The 23,131-nt window shown below is 47.1% G+C and overlaps 1 protein-coding gene and 1 long non-coding RNA gene across 2 annotated transcripts in view; one reads left to right on the forward strand and one right to left on the reverse strand.

The window, feature by feature from the left end:
- The window catches only part of LOC149338079 (uncharacterized), a 1,049,963-nt gene that overhangs the window by 173,834 nt on the left and 852,998 nt on the right, over nucleotides 1-23,131 (forward strand). The window lies entirely within an intron of this gene.
- LOC149338082 (uncharacterized) overlaps nucleotides 1-23,131 on the reverse strand; it is a 153,641-nt gene that overhangs the window by 88,394 nt on the left and 42,116 nt on the right. The window contains exons 6-7 of the mRNA XM_089550264.1: nucleotides 15,055-15,158; nucleotides 2,244-2,344 (exon numbers count right to left, since the gene is read on the reverse strand). Of these exons, the coding sequence (XP_089406390.1) occupies nucleotides 2,244-2,344; nucleotides 15,055-15,158 (205 nt within the window). The remainder of the gene's footprint in view (nucleotides 1-2,243; nucleotides 2,345-15,054; nucleotides 15,159-23,131) is intronic.

Consider the following 23,131-nt stretch of genomic DNA (forward strand, 5'->3'; position numbering starts at 1 on the left):
GCTGAGCACGTGTTGACGCAGGACATGTGGCTGCTGTATAAAGTATTCGCTCAGTACTCTGTTGTTACACGCTACGTGCTGCCATCCGTCCTCTGCGCTTTCGATTGGCATTGGCTGCTGGAGTTTCGGACGGAGTCCACCAAGTGGCTTGCTAGTGGGTGCGCAGCCGACTGGTCCGGGCTGGTCGTGCGGACTAGCGCTAAGGCTACCAACCACTGCAGTCCTCTTTTAACAACTTCTCTGCACGACCATTCGATCATGACAGCTGTCGCTTTCGAGTAGAAACGTACGATGAGTGCAGAGGACGCTGCGGGCTAAATATTAGCCTTTGTACGCCATACCGCGAGTGGCCTTATATCTGGTTTATGGGGTTTAACGTCCCAAAGCGACTCAGGCTATGAGAGAGGCCGTAGTGAAGGGCTCCGGAAATTTCGACCACGTGGAGTTCTTTAACGTGCACTGACATCGCACAGTACAAGGGCCTCAAGAATTTCTCCTCCAAACAAATTCCAGCCGCCGCGGCCGGGATCGAACCCGCGTCTTTTGGGTCAGCAGCCGAGCACCATAACCACTGAGCCACCGATATCTGCCGCGGTCCATCAGCGGCAGTGCTGCTAAGTCAGCCATAATTTCCGAGCTTTTCTTTGCCTTCCTTAGTGAGGTTTCCGTAGCCTACCTTAGTGCGTACTGGCCCAATGCGCACTCCACACTGTGCCCCCTTAGGACCTGTTTTGAATGGCTGCATGGCTCCCGTGGTGTGCTATTGCCGGTTCCACAACGCGACCCTGGCCTTACAAGTAGGACTGCCACTCACTGGCTGATTCTATTATACGCCACTCATTTGGAAATCTTACAGGCTGCACACATTTGTTTTCATCTCTAGCCGAAACAGGGACACCCATTACGAGAAAGAAAGAGCCAATCCCTTCTACCTGGTAGGCAGGGATGTCTTCGCAAGCTCCTAAATAGTGACAGCACACTTGATTTGCTGCAGTAAGGTCGCCCTAAGAGACACCGAGTTCCAATGTTTTTATGCCGCAGGGAAATCGAAAATTCATGACACTTCTCTTTTTGAGCACAATTTTCGTCAAACCTGCGTGTTTTTTTACCTCGCTGTGAATTGTGCGGCGAAAGCAGCAGAAGGTTCCTCAGGTCAATACAATCGAGGTTAAAGAACCTACACTGCCAGCTTTAAAGGGACACTGAGGAGAAATTGAAGTTGGCTTGTATCGACATAATACCAGCTCCTGATTACAAAAACGCCCCTCATACTGACAACAAAGCTCTTGTAACGTAAAAAAGAGCAAGAACCAAAATACAGGTATCGCCGCCACAGGCCAAACTCGCAAGTACAAGCGTGATGAGATCATCGAAGAAAACAGTGTTGCTAGAACGAATGGTTCTAGCAACACCAGGAACCGAGAAACCATGCATCACTGAGGCGCAGCCAATGCATGCGCAAATCTCCTTGACGTCGCCAGATGGCGCCACATGCCCGGCTGCTACGCGCGCTCCTGAAGCATCGGGACAAATCAGCGCCTGTTTTCCGGCGGTAGGCGGGCTCCCGGTATTCCGCTAGCGGTAACAAGGTACACGGTATGCTAAAGGTGTCTATTTGCGAGAACTTCGTTGACGACTTCGAACATGAGATCCATCGTAACGCTGGCAAAACGCCAGTGCAAACGTAATCGAAGCGACTGTAGCGACGGCCGCAATAGCCGATAGATGCCTTCAACGTGCGGCCGGCGGTAGCTTTCTTTTCGGCTGCTGCTAGGCCGCACTGCTGGCAGCCAGAAATCACGGAGTCTGCGTTACGTCATGTGCACGTCATGTTTCACGTCTCTTAGTCCTCTGTCGTCATAGACGAATCCCAAGTTTGAATCAGAGCGGCGGGAAAAACTTTTTCAACTTCGAATCCAAATTTCTTAGAAATAAATGCATCTTTCGCTGCCGGCCAAGTGGCAACAAAGCCAGGACATGCCGAACTATCGGATTTTACTATAAAAAAAATATTAATAGTGCTCTCCTCAGTGTCCCTTTAAGTGTGGAGCAGCAGAATTATGGCGCGGGGCTTTTAGAAAATCAGTCTCTCTACAAGTAGCAGTAATTACACATGGTTCCGTATCGACGACGACTGCGGAACCAACACCAGGCGCAGTTTGACGTTTAATACTAAGAATACGAAAGCTTCAATAGTCTACTAAGTCATTGCCACCATAATAGGAAGCTGTTATGATTCTTACGTTTCGTAGCGTCCAGCCAGGACACATTGAACCCGTCGGGTGTCTTCAGCTTCAGAGTGCTGCTGACGGCGTTAGTGGCTACTAGCACTGCGGTGGCTTTCCTGTTATACGACAGAGAAGAGTAGGTGTCCAATTAATCATAGGCTCATGAAAATTTATTTAACACGCACGTATTCTGTTCAATGCCCAAAATGAAAAAGCAGTATGCGAATGGGAGACCACCTCTGATTATTATGTGAAATGTTTTTTTTTCAGTTTCTATGGGACATTAGCTGTTGATGCTAGAATGAGCTCATCAGTGCGAACGAATTCATTATATTTAATTGAAAGAAATAAATATCCTCCAGTTGAGATCAGCCAGAATTAAACTTTCTCAGGATAACTACAACTGCCACATGAATCAAATTAATTTTTTTTTCTCTCTCGCTTTTTTGCAAAGGACGGAGACAGCTGCAAAAAGATTCCTGTAAAGGAGCTTAACGGGGCGACTGCCTACCTTTCGTTAGCATTGGGTTTCGCATACAGTCAGTTCCATATTTTTAGTTTAATTACCACGTGCGGTCATTATGCAAATCAATCAAATCATGGTTACAAGCTGTTCACAAATGCACATTTATACGGTCGTCCACTGCTAGATTGTACAGGGCTATTATGGAGTATTGAGAGAATAGATTATACAGTTTTGCAGCTAAGTAATTGTGGTAGACTCCGAGTAAACAAACAGCTTGAACTCCCACTTGGACGCAGTTTTTCTCCGTATCAGCCTTTTATTACGTGTTGATTGCAAGAAGAAACGATAAGCCTGTGCCCCCGTGGATGCAGCTGTCAAGAACGCGGGATTGCTGTGTTTGTAAGCTTTTTGTACGGGAAACTGTATCACCCGGGCGCTTTGCGCGCTCAATGCGAAAAGGAACTTCACAGCAAGGCGAGCTCAATCCTGCAGTGCTGGCGCTCTGTAGCAGACCACGCGGCGAAAGCCACGCCTATTGTTTCCACTGCGCCTGCGCGCCAGTTCCTCAGACATCAGAGAGAGCTGCTGCGCGGAGTGCCGGCTGCCTGAAGCAGTGTTCAGGCTAGATTTGGCCGACCGTGTACAGCGTACAGGGATAAATAAATCTCGTTTACAGGGATTTGCAGGCCACAAGTATAGGTTGGTTGGTTTATGGGGTTTCGATGCTATGAGAGACGCCGTAATGAAGGGCTCCGGAAATTTCGACCACCAGGGGCTCTTTAACGTGCAATGACATCGCACAGTACACGGGCGTCTAGAATTTTGCGTCCACCGAAATTCGACCGCCGCGGCCGGGATCGAACCCGCACCTTTCGGGCCAGCAGCCGAGCAACATAACCACTGAGCCACCACGGCAGCCGGCCGCAAGTATAAATGCAGATCGAGTAAAAGTATAGGAAATGCGCGATTGCTTTTCAAAAACAAACGAAAGAGAAAAAAAATTAGCTCACTGAACACAATGAAACTGCACATAAGGAAAAACACGCAAGGATGACAGCAGCTTGTCAACTTATTCAGACATTTATCTTTCAACAGTCCCGCTCACGTCTAACTTATTCAAAAGCGTCGGGAAAGTGTCACTAGTAGATTCTAATTTAGAGCTAGGGGCTGTCGGAACAAACTATCGCTATCTTTTTAAATGTCTAAATCATTTGGAAATTCTTATTCTCCCTTGTACACTGGCAAAATTACCACTCTAAATGACGTTCAAATACAGACTATTTTAATTATTCAGCATCTTTGAAAATGGTCTGTAGCATGGTAAAAGAAGTGAACAATCGGAATCATGATTATCTGTGTGTAGTAACAATAGCTTATCTAAATTTTCTAGCACATGTTCTCCACACTAAATACCCGTAAATGAACTCGACTAGAATAGCCGAATTATAGAATAACAGTTTTCTGGGTTTGAATAGCGGTATTTATGTTTGCTTAGTACGCCTGTGGTTCTGAAAAGTTTCCTATGGATTCAATTTACCTGGTGGCCCCTAATTAAATTGTTTAAGAATTTCGCTTCTAAAACTTAGTCAACTCTTTATATCCTTCCTGTGCCAACAGAGATCCCAGGCACAGTAACTGTTCCTTTCTCAGGCCATTTGCCTTCGTCTACACTAAAAACAGGTATAATGTTTCTCCGCCTAATTTTTAAACGTTTATAAAAATAACTGCAACAAAGTGCTCCCACGTGCGCAACAGAAACGATATATTTGCGGTTTCGAGTCCGTAAATAATTTATGCGCAAAGAGAAAAGAAGCGGTCCTAAAATACTTTCACGCAGTGCGCCTGTGCTTCAGATTTCATGAATATTAATTTTGTGGAGCGTATTCCTTTTGGCATTCTAAAGAAATAAATGCTATTTGCAACGCGATGTACTGTCGCCCGCAACAGTCTGTGGGATCTGCGATGCATGGCGAAGCAAAGAAAAAATGCATTGCTGCGCAATCTGCCCTCAGAGTGCGGGCTGCGGACGCTCACACGCGGCAATGCCGCACCAGGCGTGTCGTGAGCCTCGACATCGCGCTTTGTGACAGCAGGCGGCGCAGCAATGCGGTTTTTCTTCGCTCCTCCGTGCATCGCAGATCCTCCAAACTTTTGCGGCCGACGGCACACCATAAGTAATTATTAAGAGTGTACTATGATAACGTATTCAGAGGCTTTTGATAACTCTATCTAAAACGCTAGTGTGCAGTAATGATTTGTAATGTTGCAAGAATTGTTCATTATTGTTTTTGGAAAGCAGTTTCATTACAACCCTTTTTCCGCAATCCCTTAGCAAAGAAGGCTGTGGAAAAACAAGTTGAGAACATTCTGTTAATTTCATATTAATTTTTCATTTTCGTCCCTAGGCTCGAATTCTAATGCGAACGCTTTCAAACTAAGCTACCAGTAACATTTTGAACACTCTTACAAATATGTGAAAAATACAGCTTTTGACCACTCAGTTTATTTATTATACAAGACATTCCAGTAGAAATATCCAAGGAATAGTTTACGCTACATTAAACATGCACATAATTTACGCATTTAGTACATTAAAAATATATTCCCTTCGGGTTTAAAAGTCCACTAGTTGGCTTCACTGGGTGAGGCTGCTGTAAGTTGCCATCAGCAGAAATAATGGCTGACGGGGCTATAAGCGATAAGCACAAGGAGCCCATCCCTGAGAAATCGCCGAGGTTTCATGAGTGAAGATGCCTGTGACAATGAAAGCGCAACTTCAACGAGAAAGATGACGCCACAAAGAAACTGCTGACAGAAATTGACGTGAGCAAAGAGGAAGTGATTCGACAAGAGAGATACTTGGCTTGCCTTACATACACTCCCCGGGAGACGATACAATATCTTGCCCGGTGACGCATTTTCACCGCAAACATGCTGGGCCCCCGTATTGTCCCACAAGTTCTGGACTGGTCGCGTTCAAATCTGGGGGCGATCTAGAAGAGAACTGCTAATGGTAACTTGCGTAAGGAATCGGTGAGGAGTCGACTTTTAAACCAACCATAATATGCGTGTCCACAGGAGTCTGCAGCCTTGTGAGTCGGGTTCTTTTTAGGTGTCATGTTCGAGCCCAGAGGTGGCCAAAGTGCCCTTGCCGCTGTAATGTTATACGTTCTCCACACGTAATGTAAATAAATGGTGATTGTCTTTCTGCTAGAAGTTTTCGTAAAGAAATAACGAGAGAAAATAGAGAATTTTAAATTCTCCCTGAAGCCTGGTTTCTAGCACTGGATTGTTCCTCGGCAGCTTGAAGTGTTCCGCAAAAATGTTTATGCGGACTGCCCATTTCTTAAAATTCAAGTATACTTTGTTCTAATGAGAGTCAAGCGAAAACATGTCACCTTCCCGTCAAATGTTTGCACTTTCCTCTCCTCCACTATGTCGCACTGCAGGGGCATCTGCAGGAAGCAGATTGTGGTGAGTTGTGATTCCACGGTTTCCCAAGCACGCGCAGTGATGCTGATGATGCTGATGAGCCGTGGGCCACCACGGACCTGTGCACCCACACTTACCCATGCGTGGCACCGCCGACTCCGGAAAAAAGAATCCTGGTGGTTGAGCAGATACCGAGTGCTTGGACTTTTACTGCCCCTTGGTGGAGGCAACGCACCAATTTGGCCCCAGATTTTTGTAAGCGACGCATGCCGGCTTACCCGACAGGGAGAAATTGGCTGTCGAGACTCTCAATTCCCTATCCCTTTCTCACAACATTTTTATCCTCTCCGCCTCCTTGGTCATTCCTTGATTTTCTGGCAGCTGGAGTTAAGCTTGTGCGGAGTAGCTACCCTGAGTTAGCCCCTATCTAGTTATAGTAGTCGCATACAGCTGGTGGGTGCAGGACTTGCTAGCAAGTTCTTGTCCCGTTCTCTTATTGGGCTGGCCCCATGGCCGAACGATACATATATTTGTGACTATCCTTTTTCCACAAAGTGATCGCTCTCCCAAAAAATGACAAACCGAAGTAACAGCTCAGTTAATCACGTGAAAACGAGAAACGTTTCAAAAATACCATGTGATTCACCGTGAAATAACGGAGCAACCAGAAAGAAAGATATCCTTGTTTGCAGCCTCAAAGACTCTGAGAGATGCCTTGGGCCTCGCTTGCGAGGTAACGAAACTAGGAAGTGGTGACCTATTGCCGAATTCAAAGTTAGCACGCATCATGCAGAACTCCCAAATTTTGGATCCACCGGGCACATTCTTTACATCGCGCACCCATCCTTGTATACAGTATGCCACGTAATTTCACAGATTTTGTCCCGCTTACGGAAAAGCCATGCCATAGGGCCACACTGAAAAAATGTCGAAAACGTACACCGGATAAAACGCGAAAAGATGACAGAAAAATAGCAAATACCTTCTACTCATTTTCCTCTGCAGCACCCTCCATGAATCTATTGAAGTTGACTATGATGAAATATGCGATCATACCTACATTCCAAGTCCCCGTAGTGTTTTAATTGCCGTGGGTTTTGGCCTTGGCTCCCATAGATGCTGCGGCCGCCAAACATGCGCTAAATGTGCATCAAAAGATAACACAAATCAGAGAACTCAGAAGCGTCTCCGCACTGCACAAACTACGCAGTCGAACAACCTGCTTATTCCAGGTCTTGCCCATCACGGAAGATGGAAAGCGAAATAATAACACTGAACACAAAGCACAGTATTTCATTCGAAGATTCACCGAAAAGATTTTCACTTTCTAATGCATCGCCTTTATCACACTGCGATCCACCTCTTGCCCAGGGCCCGGTTTTCCGGGTCACCAGCGGCGCTGTCCAAATGCGACAACAGCGAAAGCTGCCTTCTCATCACCCAAAGGCCGACCCACATGGAGCGAACAGACGCTGCGAATTTCATGCGGCGCGGCGGAACGCCGACGCGCTGCCGCCGTGCTGCACCACATACGGCGAAAAACTGGCGACCGCCGCCAGACCGCAGCCGTCTCGACTTCAGTGTTGCTGACCACGGGATCTTAATCTTAGTGAACTGCAACAAAAAACGATTTTTAAGCGTACTATAAAGCCATTGTTTATTAGAGGCCGGCAAAGGAAACAAATTATTATTTATACTTGTCTCAATTTTATCAATTTTGTCTTCACTTATCAGACCGTAGGCTAGAGTAGGCGCTCACACTTGTTTAAAAATCCGTAGCGGATCCGGTCACCGCAAAAACTAGTACAGATGGCAAAACACTTGTCTAGAACATGTTATGGGCGTGTTTCGGGCTTAACGCCTGGTATCTAGCGATAATATTTGGTTAAAAGTTGCTTTGATGTAAGCATGTGCATTTAAACTCATACGACTTCACCGTCATTTTGTTCCTTCGTCGTCGCGGCGGCTTTGGGAGCTGCGCAGCATACAATTCGGTCGTTCTAGACAAGCGTTTTACCCTCTGTACCTGTTCTCATCCGCCGACGCGCGGGCGAGGCGGAACCGTCGCGCCGCTGCTGTTTCTCGCTTTTCTACACCACGTCGCCGCTTGCGGCGTACACAGATACAGTGAGAAAAGAACATAAATTTACTCTGTCTACGTACCATTCGCGTATGCATGCTTACGTACGCTAAACGGAGGCGCATTCCCACTTTTAGTTGAGCGTATGCTAGCAGAGACGCAAAAATAAACTCAGCCTATAGTGGCGCCATCTGGTTCTCAGGACAGGAACCAAACAAACCGACTCTTCTCCTAGAAGTGAGAGAACTGTCACTCTAAATAAAAAAATAATCCAAATTTATCACTTATACGTTTTCTTATAGGCAAGGTGAGACGAAGCGAAATACCGGTGCTCCATTTACGGCCAGTGAACGCTCTGAAAAAGGCTGCAACAACGAGAATTCAGTCCAAAGAGAGGGGTCCGGCTTCGCAGGGCGCCGCCATGTTTGTCGCCGCGCGCGGGCGGAAGCTAGATGAGGGAAGAGGGCGCCCTCATTGGTCCGCACTGACAGCTCGCATTCGCCGCTTCCGGGGAGCGGCTGACCGCCGGGCGAACAAATCTAGCACTGCTTGGTCGGCGGCGAACGGCCGCCGGCGGCCAAGCGGCCGCCGCCGGGCGGCCGTTCGCAGGTTTTTCGCGAGGAAATCGCTCCATGTGGGTCTGGCTTAAGATGGTTTGGCCGTCCCTTGAGTCTACGGATAGCTACCCCTCCAGGCAGGCTTCAAAACCTGCATATGCGCGCTTTCCTCGTGCGCTTCGACCACCTCCGCCCCACTAGGGTAGCGCAGCTCACTCGAGAGTTGAACCAAAGTAAGGCCCAGAATAACAGACCCCCTAGAAGACAAACAGTTTTCTGATAAACGTTTCAAACAAAAAGAAAGAAAATGGCAATTTTAATCCAGTAAAATTGTAGCGGTCTTATAAAGAAGCTACAGTGATGTAACAGATTTTATTAACTAACTTTCACGGTGTTTTTTTGTTTTATACCAGTTTAGGACAACAGCACATAAACATTCTGAAAAGTATATAGCCTTTCGTTGCAACCTTGAGGAAGAGTGTAGGTGCTCTGGAGGTGCTTCTGTCGTGGTTAGGAAGGGCACTGCAGCTCGCGAAATCAAACTGCATGACAAGTGTGGAGCTGTTGCAGTCGCCATCCTTCGCTTTGAAACAATCGCATTATGTTCTGTACACGTGGTGCCACCCTTTAGAAGAACATTCAGAACGTCTGCCAGAGCCATAACGGGTAGCTGGGGAAATCAATACCCTGCTGGTATTTGGAGAAGTGAGGAAACGGGCACTAGAGTCGTATTTTAGAACCTCAGTGTGTCCAGTCACGTCTGCCTGCTCAATACAGGGAACCCCACGTACTGCTCTCCAAGCTCTGTAAGAATGAGCGGCACAGACCTGTCTGTAGCTTATTCTCTGCTCTTTACTGATTTTAAATGAGATAGTCATCACAAGCCACAAGGAATCACCTACGTGTGGTAATTAACTTTTTATCTCCACCATCAATCATTCCAAGTAAACCTTGCCATTGGAAGCTGCACTGATCCGGCAGGTCACTGTTTCGAGAAAATACCAGCCGTGGTAAAATATTTTCTTGCATTGTCAGCGTCCTCAAACTCAATGGAATATTCACAGCCTTCAACGCGACGAGCGCTTACGCCGTCCTAATAAATTTTCACGCAAAACCAGAAACTGACTGGACATGATAAAGGCTGATGAATTTTTCGACAATACCCAACACAGGAAATGCTTACAAATGATAAAAGACCAGAGCAAAATCACGGCATACATGTCGCAATGCTGAGAAAACTGCCTGGCAGAACTTTATCTAATCCATAAATATTACAGTCACATCTAAAGAATTGTGGGAGCAATTTCGCAAACTAAATGAAACATTCTTCCCATTCACAATAACTTTTCTGAAGAGCCCTAATACCCAAAGAAGAAATCATGACCAGGCAGACATACTAACATATCGTGCAGTTTACAGTTCGTAACACTAAACACGTCACTTTTAATTATAGCTCAAGAATACAGCCGAGAAACACACATTGGACAAATAGCAGTACAAACGGATTTGCCATAACCCAATCACGCTTCAAGAAATCCACAATTACACTTCAAGAAATGCACAGAGTACTGTACGCCGCTAAACAGACTGAACCCGGCCTTGTAGAGATATATAACTTGAAATGAAATGCTGGCCCATCTCTCAGTACCGGCCGTAGGGGCACTCTGCAGATCTTTTACAATACGATGCTGGGAAATATCCCGGAGGCTTGAAGAAAGCAGCTATTTTGCGACTCCTGAAACCTGAAAAACCTCCAACCCGATAGCTGTACGCCGATAGCTGTCGCAACTTGTTCTGCAAACTTTTCCAAAAGTCTATTCAATATTAGGCGACTGTTTATCCGCGAATCCTGCTAGCTTCGGGACGTCCACCAATATGGATTTAAAAGAGCATGTTCAATAAGTGACCATCTTGACCGCCTTAAAACGTAAAAACCAGGGAACAAATAATTCCAAATTCCATGATGTATTCCGTGTATGTCTATGAACTTCGAATTGCGTGCACCTGTTCCAGCTTATTATTCTATGAGAGACAGATACAGCATATATTAAACAGTTCAGCAAGTTGAGCAGATAGAAATCAGTTTAAATTCTTGCAAAAAACAGTAGATGTTCTTTTTTTGCTCAAACGAGCATTGCAGAATAATGCCACACTTTAATGAACCCTTTCTTCCAATAAAATAAGAAGATCTATTTTTTCCCGCAAAATTTGAAAGGAAACTCGCATCCCTACCGCACATGAAGAAGCTGAAAAATAAAGCCTCTCAATATCTGAACATACTTGAAATGCTCTCACGTGAACATTTGGGGTCTGACAGAAGATGTGTTCTGCATTTTCATTCCTTTTTGATACCATTCTTCTCAGACGATTGGCGCGTTCTGTACGGCTCAGCAAGACCATCGCACATAACAAAATTAGACATAATGCAAAACTCAGGCCTGCGCCTTCAGTGCGATGTATACAGGACATCTTCCATAGTCCACCTCTGTGAACAAACAAATGGACCATCATTTGAAATTAGAACTGCTCTTACTTGAGAGCACATATCCTTAAAGTGAGGCCACTACCACATCGTAGTCATGAGTTGTCCTTCTCAAATACTATTCAACAACAGACCTCAAGCTACAGGCCACTGGTCTTGCGATTCAGAGATGTTCCAGAATCTCGATACACAGGCCACATTACCTGACATGTCCCAAAGATACGATCCACTACCACCATGGTGCAATTTTCCTGAAATCTGCGACTTCACTCTTGCGCGGCTCCGCAAAAAGCAAACTCGACGATAAAAGATCGTAAAAGAATTCCCTGCACCCGATAGAAACACAGTAGCTTACGGACTCTTCTGATCCGGGTTCAAAACCAGATGTTTACGCAGGAATTGCACTGATAGAAAGGAATTGGGGAGAAACATCAGGATTTCAAATGTGCGCATCTTTCTTCAGTGCAGAATGTTACATTGTTTGAGTGGCAGTAGGAAAAATAGAAAACGTCAAACTCACGATGAATATTATTTGCACAAACTTCATAAGCATATTCATAGGTCTTCACATTGGGACGTTAAACCCCATAAACCAAACCAACCAAACCACATTATAAATACAATTACTCCGCTACTTGCTGACCTCATAGACAACATAATACTGCCAGAGCTCAAGGAGAAAACTTAACTGGGCCGGGTCCCGAATCGTATCGGAATTAAAGGCAACAAGAGAGTAAACTTTCGCGTGAAAGGAATCGAACGGAATTGTAGCAGGGTGCGGCAGAAAGTTAGGTAAGGATTTGAGATTAAGGAGAGCGCGGGGATAGGGTGGACGCCGATCGCACAAGACAGGGTTAACTGGAGGGATATCGAATAAGCATTTGTCGTGCAGTGCGCGCAATCAGGATCCTGCTACTGAAGATGATGCTTCACTTGATACACCTCAGACACCTTGCCATTCCTTAGAAGTCTGAGGTCCTTATTTGGTTTGCCGGGAGCCTCGAGATCTTTGCAGAGCCATGAAGCTTGATAAGGTTAGCTGACCCTGTTGCAAGTTTGTACTTTTATATATTTGAAATATTTCGCTCCTGTGCTGTCACTATGCAGTAACATTAAATTTTAGGGCCTCTAAACCTCCATTGCCTAAAAGCTATTCTACCAAATCCTACACAAGGGAATTTCCTATACCCTTAGTTGCTGCATGATACCCGTAGATGGCCATGCGCCTCTAAACCCAACACAGCAGAGCACCACTATGCCAGGATTCTTGCACGATACGAAGTCTCACTTTTATTTTCTCCGTTCTGGCTTCTGCAAAGCCACTTCTGATTATGCCGCTGACTGCCGAAAGTATTCATTACCGCAGAAGAATTTCAGTTCGTGAGTTCAATAACTGCCGGTTGCAATTCATGAAACGAATGCCAAAGACCCGACTCTCTGGTCGCCTGCCTGCTTCTCGTCTAGCATTTCAATCAAGTCAGCGTCAGTACCATGTGGCGCTTTTTACTCAACTCATTGCGATTTGCTTGTGTTCATGAAACCTGCCAACTACCGGGATATCAGGACTGGATGCAAGTGCATGGGCCCCTACAGCCGCACATTTGCGTGTATATCTTCACTACGGTAACAGTGATCCTCTGGCTATTGCTGTAGAACTCCTCTGTTTGCCAGCTATATCCTAACTATTCAGGAATCTCACATACAGTTTCTGCGAATCCTGTAAAAAATGACCGCAAAGCATACGTCCGCCCGCTTAACACTTAAATGCTCCGTTCCTCCTATCTTGACAGCCCATTAATTATACGCTATTTCTCCGAACACTACTGCTAGGCTAGTTAGCAAAGGGGAAAGCGAGAAAATCTATGCAACCAATAAAAAGGGGAAAAGAGGCAAGTCAGGGTAAGGTAACTCCAGATTTGCGGTGGGGCCTTTGTCGCAAAAAACTTGCCACTGTGTATACGCAACCCTCATACTTCGTGATCATCAGAGTGTTGGAACAGTGCTGAATTGATCTCAATCCACAAGAAAACTTAGGTCAAGGACTTTAAAAAGCACAGGCCAATCACCTTAGTCTCCGGTTTTTTTTTCAAGTATTCATGGCGGGGAGTGAAATGAGGCAGCGACGTATTCTTACACTTCACTGTCGTGATCCGGATCTGATGCCATTACGTGCCTTAAGTACATGCATTCGCACCCCACTTCAAATGATTGATGCCTATCCAAGAATGCTTTTTCGTTCCGAGAATCTCAAGCATTACTTAGTTTTGTGCAAATTGTATTCAGGCCCATCAGTTTTTTTCTACGCTACTTCCTCAAATATGCTCTCCAATCCTTCACCTGTGTTACTTGCCAAGGCAACGTCATCAGGAAATCCAGATTGCCTTCTATCACCAGCCGTTCCTAACGCAGATCTCTTAATACCTTACGTCAGTGAAGTTTGATTGCTTTCGCTATAGATGAAAATATCTATGCATCCGATGTACTGTTTTTTACTACGAACATGCAGCTTTGCCGCGTGTTCCTTGCCTGTTGAGCCGGGGAGGCTTTGTACCTTGTGATTTAACGGGCGTAACAATATATTAAGGCGAAATCCTTAAAGGGCTCATACTGTCGTCCGTTAGCAATAGGTTTCACACTTTCGGCAACGTGTTAAATCGCGCACTAAACAAATAGGAGAAAAGAAATGCTTGCTTCAGATACAGACAGAAAAAAATGAACTATGATGACTGAACACGTATGATGACTGTAGAGTAATTAGTTATTTAATTATAATCAAGAACGTAAAAATTGCATCGAAATAACGCAGACGTTGATATAACCGTAGAAACGGTGTGACGTCACATCCACCATTAGTCCTTACGGCATAGTGAAAACTGTCACAGAATAGTCGGGAAAACACCACATTTGCGCCAAATTAGATGGACAAATGTGTAATTAAGCGTAATTAACTCTTAAGATCCCCGAAAGATGTACAATTTGGTTATCGATATAGCCACGGGAAGGGTGTGACGTTACATTCAACGGAAGTCGTCACTGCATAATGTCCTCAGCTTTCGCCTCTCAACACTTTATTTGCCATATTGTCCTCGGAAATTTTAGTAGCATCCTCACATATGCATCTCATTCAGCTTGTTCCATAATGCTTGCAGAATGGCCCAAGCTTCGACAAAGGGAAATACTTTCTCCTAATGTCGGAAGGTAATAACTTTTGCAGATGCTTAGGACATCATAACTTGGAGTGATATTGAAGAGGCCTTTGTCCTGCAGTGGACTTAATTACGCTTATAATGATGCTGATAACTGGCATAAATATTACAAAGCAAGTGTTGCAAATAAAAGGAAGATGTCTTCGGGTTTAATATACACGCGTACCGGTCTTCACCGAACAGAACATATTGACTGCGAGTGGTGAAATACGTGGCTGTCTTACATGCCACGGGTCAAAGCTGCCGCGGTCCTTGAAAGGTACTTGCAACTTAGGTACTTGCGATCAGAAAGGTGCACTTTTTAATAGCTGGCATATTGATCATTGTATGGACATCAAGGGAATAGAACGCTTTGGAGCTCCGTTTATTGTGCGTTAGAAAACATTGATTCTTCGAAGCTTATCGAGAGCCCTCCACTACGGCACCGCTCAGTTCCATATAGAACTTCGTACGCACTTCTACTTTCTTCTGAGACAAGAGTTAAAGCCCTTCGCTGAAAGTTCAGGCTAACTAAACAACTGACGTAATTGAGATGCCAGTTTGCTCCGGCTGTGCGTGCTGCAAATTTTGAGGGCGCTGAAAAATAGAGACTGGCATACTTACGGTTCCTTCCATGTTAGCTTCTTTTGTGCCCCGAATGTTCTCACCAGTTTGACGGTTTCGTAGCCGGCCCCCAGAAATGCCTGAAGCTTTTCCTTTGGCAGAGCCTGCAAGAACAACCGTCGTAACAGTGCACTTCTTCAGACTGACCAGTAGCCGGATATCTGCTCTAAATGGCTCTTTCTCATCCTGTCAGCTCCTGTATCACTATCCTGGAAGCTATCCTACAGGCTCTTTAGGCGGTGACCTTCACGCCACAGTTTTCCACATGCTTTTTGGCTGCCCTACTGATACTCACCCGAAGGTATTGCCCGCTATCTGAAGTTCGGGGGACTGAAAAGTCCTGCCATCATGACCGAATCGGACATCGTAGCTCCCTGCGGTGATCATGCTGTCGGCTTTATGACGAAAAGAAATATGAACGTTTCGGCGCAGTGGTCCAGAGACACAGCGTAGCCCAACTTCATTTTTCACATTAATTTTATTGCGAAGGCAATACTACTCGCACTTTAAAGCCTTAGCGTGACCCTGCCGCAGTTACGTTTGACCTTTATCGGAGTGAATATGGGCGACAAACTCGCTCCTTCAGATATCCCGGCAGCAGTTACGCCGCGCCGCGCACCTGTGGCGCTACCGCCGCTGTGACGTCATACCAGCTGTAAATTATGGGCGACAAACTGCCTCCTTCAGAGAGCCCAGCTGGAGTTACGGTGTGTGTTTGCCGCGCTGCGCACCTGTGGCGCTGCTGCCGCTGTGACGTTATACTAGCTGTAAATTATGTTTTCTTTCTCTCAGTCGCAACAACACAAAAAAACAAACTATAAAAAATTACGGAATACGCTTTGAGTCGTCGCGCAGCGGCGGCCGGTAGCCAGGCGTGACCTGTAGACGCGACGCACTGCGTTCCTTCAGTTGGAGGAGCTGCGCTTTTTCCTTCGCAACCTACCAGGTTTAACCAAAGCTAAACCCCGCCAATTTTTTTCTCTCTCCTCTTAAACTAGACAGTCAGAATTATAACTACGGATCATGGGTCTTTAATTTAAATATAATTTATTAATTGAAACAATTTTGTTCATTTGCTTAAGGATCAGCTTCCTGGCTTTTGTGCGGTAATTGCCTACTACTGTTTGCAAACAAACTTAAATGAAGCTTTCCAAAGTCGAAACCTTGCACTGGAACGTATGACATTAGTTCATGACTAATCTGTGCTTGCAAAGCAGCGATGTAGCTAACGCTGCAAGTCTCACCATCATAACACTGATCAGTTGTGAATTTTTATACCTAAGGTCAGCACTTCCTCTCTAGTCATTCATGGATTCAATGATGCTTTCTAACGCAGATGGTTAGCTGTGACATCGATGTACACGACATCGAGGACAGACAACCTAGTTCGACGCAAGCAGAGCAGCAGATTAGAGAGAAGCCTTCCAAATAGACACCACAACCTTACAGAAGACCAGTAAGTTCCCATAAATGAAGATACTGTCACAGACATTGCCCTCAATTTGGTAGCAAGAATGTTGGTCAAGGAGGGCTTCTATATATGAATTGTATGTTTTACAGCGACCGCTCTAACCGCCCGTTTCACAAGTTCAGGCATTGCAGTCGTAGTGCGCAACCGATGGTTTAGCGGAGCAGGTATACAGCTGGTAGTTACCATGCAACGAGAAAGTCATTGCGAGAGGATAAGAATGCGCAACACCGGAGGCTGGTTAGCGCGATATATATCGGAGGTTACTTGCCGTGGAAGGGGGCAATTACGCAAGAAGGAAGGAAAGTGCAAAGGCAACATATCTGCCAGTAGAGACACGCAAGGAGAAGAAAGCAGCGCACGCCGCCGGAAAGTGGCTGCCACCGAAACAACCTATAGCGTGGTTGAAATATTGCCACGTATCATTGCAGTGTCCGTTCGTTCGCGCAAGGCTGCAGGAAAGGGGTGTTATCATTTTTTTTCGTGACGCGAGAAGCGACCGTACTAATCTCGATTGATCACAGGCATGCCGAGCTGTATCTACGTGTTTCCAGATTACTCTAGATGATCTCAACCTGTTATCTCGAAGTTTCCTTGCCGGCTTTAAATTGAAGGATGCCGCGAGCAGCGGGCCTTCGTAGTTCGACGACTGACGAGCACGTTTGTTGCTTACGCACGCAATGTTTGAGTGTGTAGTTGCGCGCACTTTTTGGACATTGGTGTCACGCATGTTTTTAACCCGCCTGGAAGCGCGCACTAGTTCTCCCGAAGTGTTTCAAAATATGCTCTTGTGTGTCGGCATGTTCGTTTTGTGGCGGCAGCGTGGAGTGGCATCCTTAAATGGGCGTCCGCAAAGAACAATGTTCCCAATGTTGCAGCGCCTGCGCACGCGCCTCTTTGAACAAGCATGCATGGACGCTCTGTCAATGAGCGAGGCTGAGTTCTTGCGCAAATGGTCGACATACTTTATCGTCCTGCGCGGCGGTCGAGTATCGGCATTTTTACTGCATTACTGACATGCTCAGTGCTGCGTCACTGCGCATGTGCTTGAATGATCAGAGAATTAAGTTCATCTGTTTTGTTGTATTTTCTATGCTATGACAGATAAAATAAACTTCTCTTTATACGCCGCCGCCGAGTGGTTCAGTTCTTTTGCGGGCGCAAGTCAGCCGAAATAAAGAGCTTCGTTTCCACGTTCTGTTGCTCTCGTCCTGACTGCTGGATTGCCGTCACTACAAGGTGACATCTTGTGGAGGTGCTGGGTGCCTTCCATGTTCAGGACAGCCCCTACAATTCGAGACGCCAGCCCTCTGAGTCATTCACCGCAAGGCCTGAGTCCAGTCCACCGCGCAAGCCGACGTCTGCTAGCGGACGCACCTGAGTTCGGGATTCTGCCGGACCCTACCCGGAAGCGAAAGCCAGTATCAAAGTCCACCATGAGCCTGCCCCAGGCGACGACTCCAATCATTCTTCAGCAGCCCCGGGTGCCACCAACCTTCGACGCTTCACCTGGCGCCGACCCCGAAGATTGGCTGGAACAGTTCGACCGTGTGGCTGTCTTCAACAACTGGGATCATGCTACGAAACAAAGGTACGTCTTCTTCGCCTTGGAGGGACCAGCAAGAATCTGGTTTGAGAATGAGGAAGCTAGCCTCACGAACTGAGAAACCTTCAAGGAGCAGCTTCTGAAGATCTTCACGAATGTCGTGCGAAAGGAAAGAGCCCATCAGGTGCTACAGTCTCGCATACAACATCCAAACTAGACCGTTGCAATGTACACTGAGGAGATGAAGCGTCCCTTCCGGCGTGCCGACTCGAACATGAAGGAAGATGAAAAGGTCAAGCTGCTTATGCGAGGAGTTAAAGAGCAACACTTTGCGGGCCTCGTACGGAACCCATCCAAAACCATCGCGGAATTCGTCGAAGAGGCATCCACGATGAAAAAAAACCTTGATACCAGAGCCCGCCAGTATGACCGCCAGCAGCGGTTTTCGTCAGCAAGCTGCATGGACAACGCTAACAACGATAGCCTGCGCGAGGTTATAAGTGAAATTGTGCGAGAAGGGCTCCGACGATTGCTGCCAACAGGAATGCAGCCCCAGCTCACTTCGCTCACCGACGTCATCCGGGACGAGGTGCAACAGGCCTTGGGTGTGACACCGACCACCAACCAGCCTCTGGAGCCTCCAGCCATGACTTACGCCGCAGCAGTGCGTCGTCCTGCACCACGACGACGGGACCCAAGCCCCTATCGCCCTCAGCCAGCTGCGTTGGACCGCCGCCCACTCGCCCCAACGCGCCCGTCCTATGAGCGACGCGCGCAGCCAAGGAAATGCGACGAGCGGAGAACTCCCAACCAGCACCGCCCACTATGCTTCCACTGCGGCGAAGCCGGTCATATTCTCCGTTACTGCCCATACAGGAGATTGGGCATCCGTGGGTTTTATTACGACGCCCCACGACCCCGACCCGGCCAGCGACCAGAAGAAATCGAGGAGTTATTGCGTCGGGAAGAATGCTCACCGCCCAGCCGCCTATCATGTTCCCCGTCGCCATCGACACCACGTTTTGTATCTCATAACCGAGGCTACTCTGTGCGTTGACGCTCCCGCAGCCCCCGAAGGTTAAACTGAATAAAGCAGCCTCTGGCGGTGAGGTTGATTCTAAGCGCAAGGACAAAGATCCTCCACCGACGACAACCCCGACGACACCTACGACGACGACCACGCGGCCAGACTTGACGCCTTTACCTCTGCCCATAGAAGTAACTTCGGAGTACGCCCACCGCAGCCTCACTACCCAACGAAGCCGAGATCGGACACCAAAGACAACGTGCAATACCAAAACGCGAACAAGTGACCTTGAAGTTACGGTCGACGGTCACGCGGTTACTCCCTTGGTCGACACGGCAGCTGACTACTCCGTCATGAGCGGGCCATTCGCTTTCCGACTCAGGAAGGTAACAACAACCTGGGATGGCCCGCTTATCCGCACCGCAGGTGGCAACCTGATTACGCCGTCACGACGCTGCACCGCGAGAGTTACTGTAAATGGGAGAACCTATGCGACAACATTCCTGATCCTACAGCAAAGCTCGCGAGACGTGATTTTTGGAATGGACTTCCTGAATGAACATCAAACGATCATAGACCTTCGATCTAAGTCGATAAAGATTTCTACGGACAAAGCCATACCTGTTCCGACGAGCGCCACTCACCACGTTGCCTTAAACGTCGTCGACGAAGCATTGATCGCGCCACCCCGACCAAATGTCCTCGCCTGCATAATTACTGGAGACATCGAAAATGCCGAAGGCGTCATCGAGGGGAACACCCAATTACTCCTGGATTGAGGATTGGGAGTCGCAAAGGGAGTCGCCGAAATCCGAAATGGCCAAGCCCAGGTGCTGCTAACCAACTTCACTGAAGAATACCGGCATCTAAACAAAGGTACTACGATTGCCTTTCTCGACGGGCTGCCAGACATCAGAGACATATTTGCCCTCCCCGACCAACCCGCAGAACCCTCTCACCAAGGCCATCAGCCCACGATCGACATCAACCCTGCATTACCCCTGACCAGACAAGACCAAATACGCAGTCTTCTTCAAAGGTACAGCGATTGCTTCTCATCAGCATCGAATATGCGACGAACCCGGCTTGCCAAGCACCGCATTGTCACAAACGAACACGCCCGACCACTGCGGTAGAGCCCCTACCGCGTATCGCCGATAGAACGCAAAGCTACCCGCAAGCAAGTAGAGGAAATGCTACGTGGCGACGTCATCCATCCATCCAGGAGCCCCTGGGCAGCACCAGTTGTCCTAGTGAGAAAGTAAGACGGCCCCCTTCGCTTCTGCGTCGATTACCGCCGCCTGAATAGCATTACGAAGAAGGATGTCTACCCCCTCCCCCGCAACGACGACACATTGGATCGGCTATGGGATCGGCTATGCAACGCTAAGTACTTCTCATCGATGGACCTGAAGAGCGGCTACTGGCAAATTGAAGTCGACGAAAGAGATCGCGAGAAGACTGCGTTCATCACACCAGTCGGACTCTTCGCGTTCAAGGTGATGCCATTCGGCCTCTGCTCTGCCCCAGCGACGTTCCAGCGAGTAATGGATACTGTGCTCCCAGGCTTGAAGTGGCAGATTTGTCTAGTCAACTTAGATGGCGTTGTTGGCTTCTCCTCAAGCTTTGAAGACCATCTAGAAGGCTTCAGATAGTGCTGGAAACAATCAACACTTCAGGACTAACACTGAAATCAGAGAAGTGCCACTTCGCCTACGAGGAGCTGCTGTTCCTTGGTCACGTCGTAAGCAAGGATTGAGTTCGCCCCGATCCTCAAAGACGGCTGCGATCGCAGAGTTTCCACAGCCTAATGACAAGAAAGCTATACGCAGATTGCTTGCATTGTGCACTTATTACCGGCGATTCGTGAACAACTTTTCGTGCATCGCTGAACCTTTGACCCAACTTACCAAGGCTGACGTTTCTTTTAAATGGGAAACGCCGCAAGCGGAACCTTTCGAAGGGCTGAAGCGCCTCTTACAGTCCACTCCTGTGCTCGGGCACTTTGATGAAAACGCCGAAACCGAAATCCATACCGATACAATCAGTGTCGGCTTAGGAGCGGTCCTCGTTCAGAAAAATGGAAGACAGGAGAAAGTTATCGTGTACGCTAGCCGTTCACTGTCGAAAGCCGAGACCAACTATTCAACCACCGAGAAAGAGTGTTGAAACTTGGTTCAGCGCGAAAGACGAACACAGAGAAAGGAAACGGCACACACGGAGCGCTACTAACAACTTATTTATTGATATATGCAAGAAACAAATTTATAGTCTTCACACGCATGCGCACAATCGGGCGGCTCCAGGCTACTTTAGCAGTTTTGGATGACTCACACTTATCTAAGCTCACATTATGTCACTGATGAAATCACGGGAACCAGATAAGGAAGATAACTCTGAACATGAAAATGACAAAGGAAAGATAAGGAGGGGATATGACCAAAACATTTCGAGAATCGACAGACGAAAAAGACGCGGGCCAGGAAGTTACATGACGTTATATGACGTTGTCCAAAAACATACGCTCAGCTGAGTACAAACTTATGGAAGGGTCGCTGATGCACTGGCTAGACTTTTTATGAATATGAAAGGCCTCCAATATGACTATTGATGTTGTGCTTTTACTCCTACCTAAAACCTTTGCTTCTTTGAACCGTGGCGCGCTGCTGCACCCCATTACGTGCGAAACAAGATTCGCAAGCTTATCTTGAGCGATCAAATTTTGAACAAGCTGCCTTAAACGGTCATTGATACAGCGTCCTGTCTGCCCAATATAGCGCTTTCCACAGGACAGGGGGATCTTGTAAACCACTCCTAAAGCACATTTGACGAAGGCTTCTTCATGTTGCTTTTTGCAACCGCGCTCACCATCGCCGCAGATGCGGGGGCACAGCTTCGCCAACTTATTTGGCGCGGAGAATACAAGAGGCACTTTGTCCCTGCTGGCCACTTTTTTGAGATTATGTGACACGTTATGAATATAAGGCATCACCTCAGGTTTGCGCTTTGCGCGTTCAGTTGCAGCCACGTTTCGTCGAGGGCGAAACTTCTTCAGGAGGGTTTCGGCTACTGCCGAAAGGACCGAGCAAGGGAAGCCTGCGGCCAAGGGAAGCCTGCGGCGATGGTGAGCGCGGTTGCAAAAAGCAACATGAAGAAGCCATATGTATCAGCAACGCGAACACCACACAGGAAGAAGGAGAAGAAAGTAAAGAGCGCTCGTTCTTCTTCCTGTGTGGTGTTCGCGCTGCTGATACATATGGATCGCAACCAACTAGCCCGACAGATGGTGTTAATGAAGAAGCCTTCGTCAAATGTGCTTTAGGAGTGGTTTACAAGATCCCCCTGTCCTGTGGAAAGTGCTATATTGGGCAGACAGGGCGTTGTATCAATGACCGTTTAAGGGAGCATGCTCAAAATTTGATCAATCAAGATAAGCTTGCGAAACTTGTTTCGCACTTAACGGGGTGCAGCTGCGCGCCACGGTTCAAAGAAGCAAAGGTTTTAGGGAGGAGTAAAAGTACAACATCAAGAGTCATTTTGGAGGCCTTTCATATTCATAAAAAGTCTAGCCAGTGCATCAGCGACCCTTCCATAAGTTTGTACTCAGCTGAGCGTATGTTTTTGGACAACGTCATACAACGTCATGTAACTTCCTGGCCCGTGTCTTTTTCGTCTGTCGATTCTCGAAATGTTTTGGTCATATCCCTTCCTTATTTTTTCCTTTCTCATTTTCATGTTCAGACTTATCTTTCATATCTAGTTCCCGCGCTTTCTTCAGTGACATAATGTGAGCTTAGATAAGTGTAAGCCATCTAAAACTGTTAAAGTAGCCTGGAGCCGCCCGATTGTACCCATGCGTGTGAAGACTATAAATGTGTTTCTTGCATATATCAATAAATCATTTGTTAGTAGCGCTCCGTGTGTGTCGTTTCCTTTCTTTGTGTTCGTCTTTCGCGCTGAACCAAGCTTCAACTATGTCCAACCAACTAGACCAGCCCGAAGTTTTGTTAGAGAAAGAGTGTCTCGCCATTATTTG

Source organism: Amblyomma mixtum, chromosome 6, assembly GCF_055824585.1.
Source record: "Amblyomma mixtum isolate Tamu chromosome 6, ASM5582458v1, whole genome shotgun sequence".
In the NCBI taxonomy this organism is placed as follows: domain Eukaryota; kingdom Metazoa; phylum Arthropoda; class Arachnida; order Ixodida; family Ixodidae; genus Amblyomma; species Amblyomma mixtum.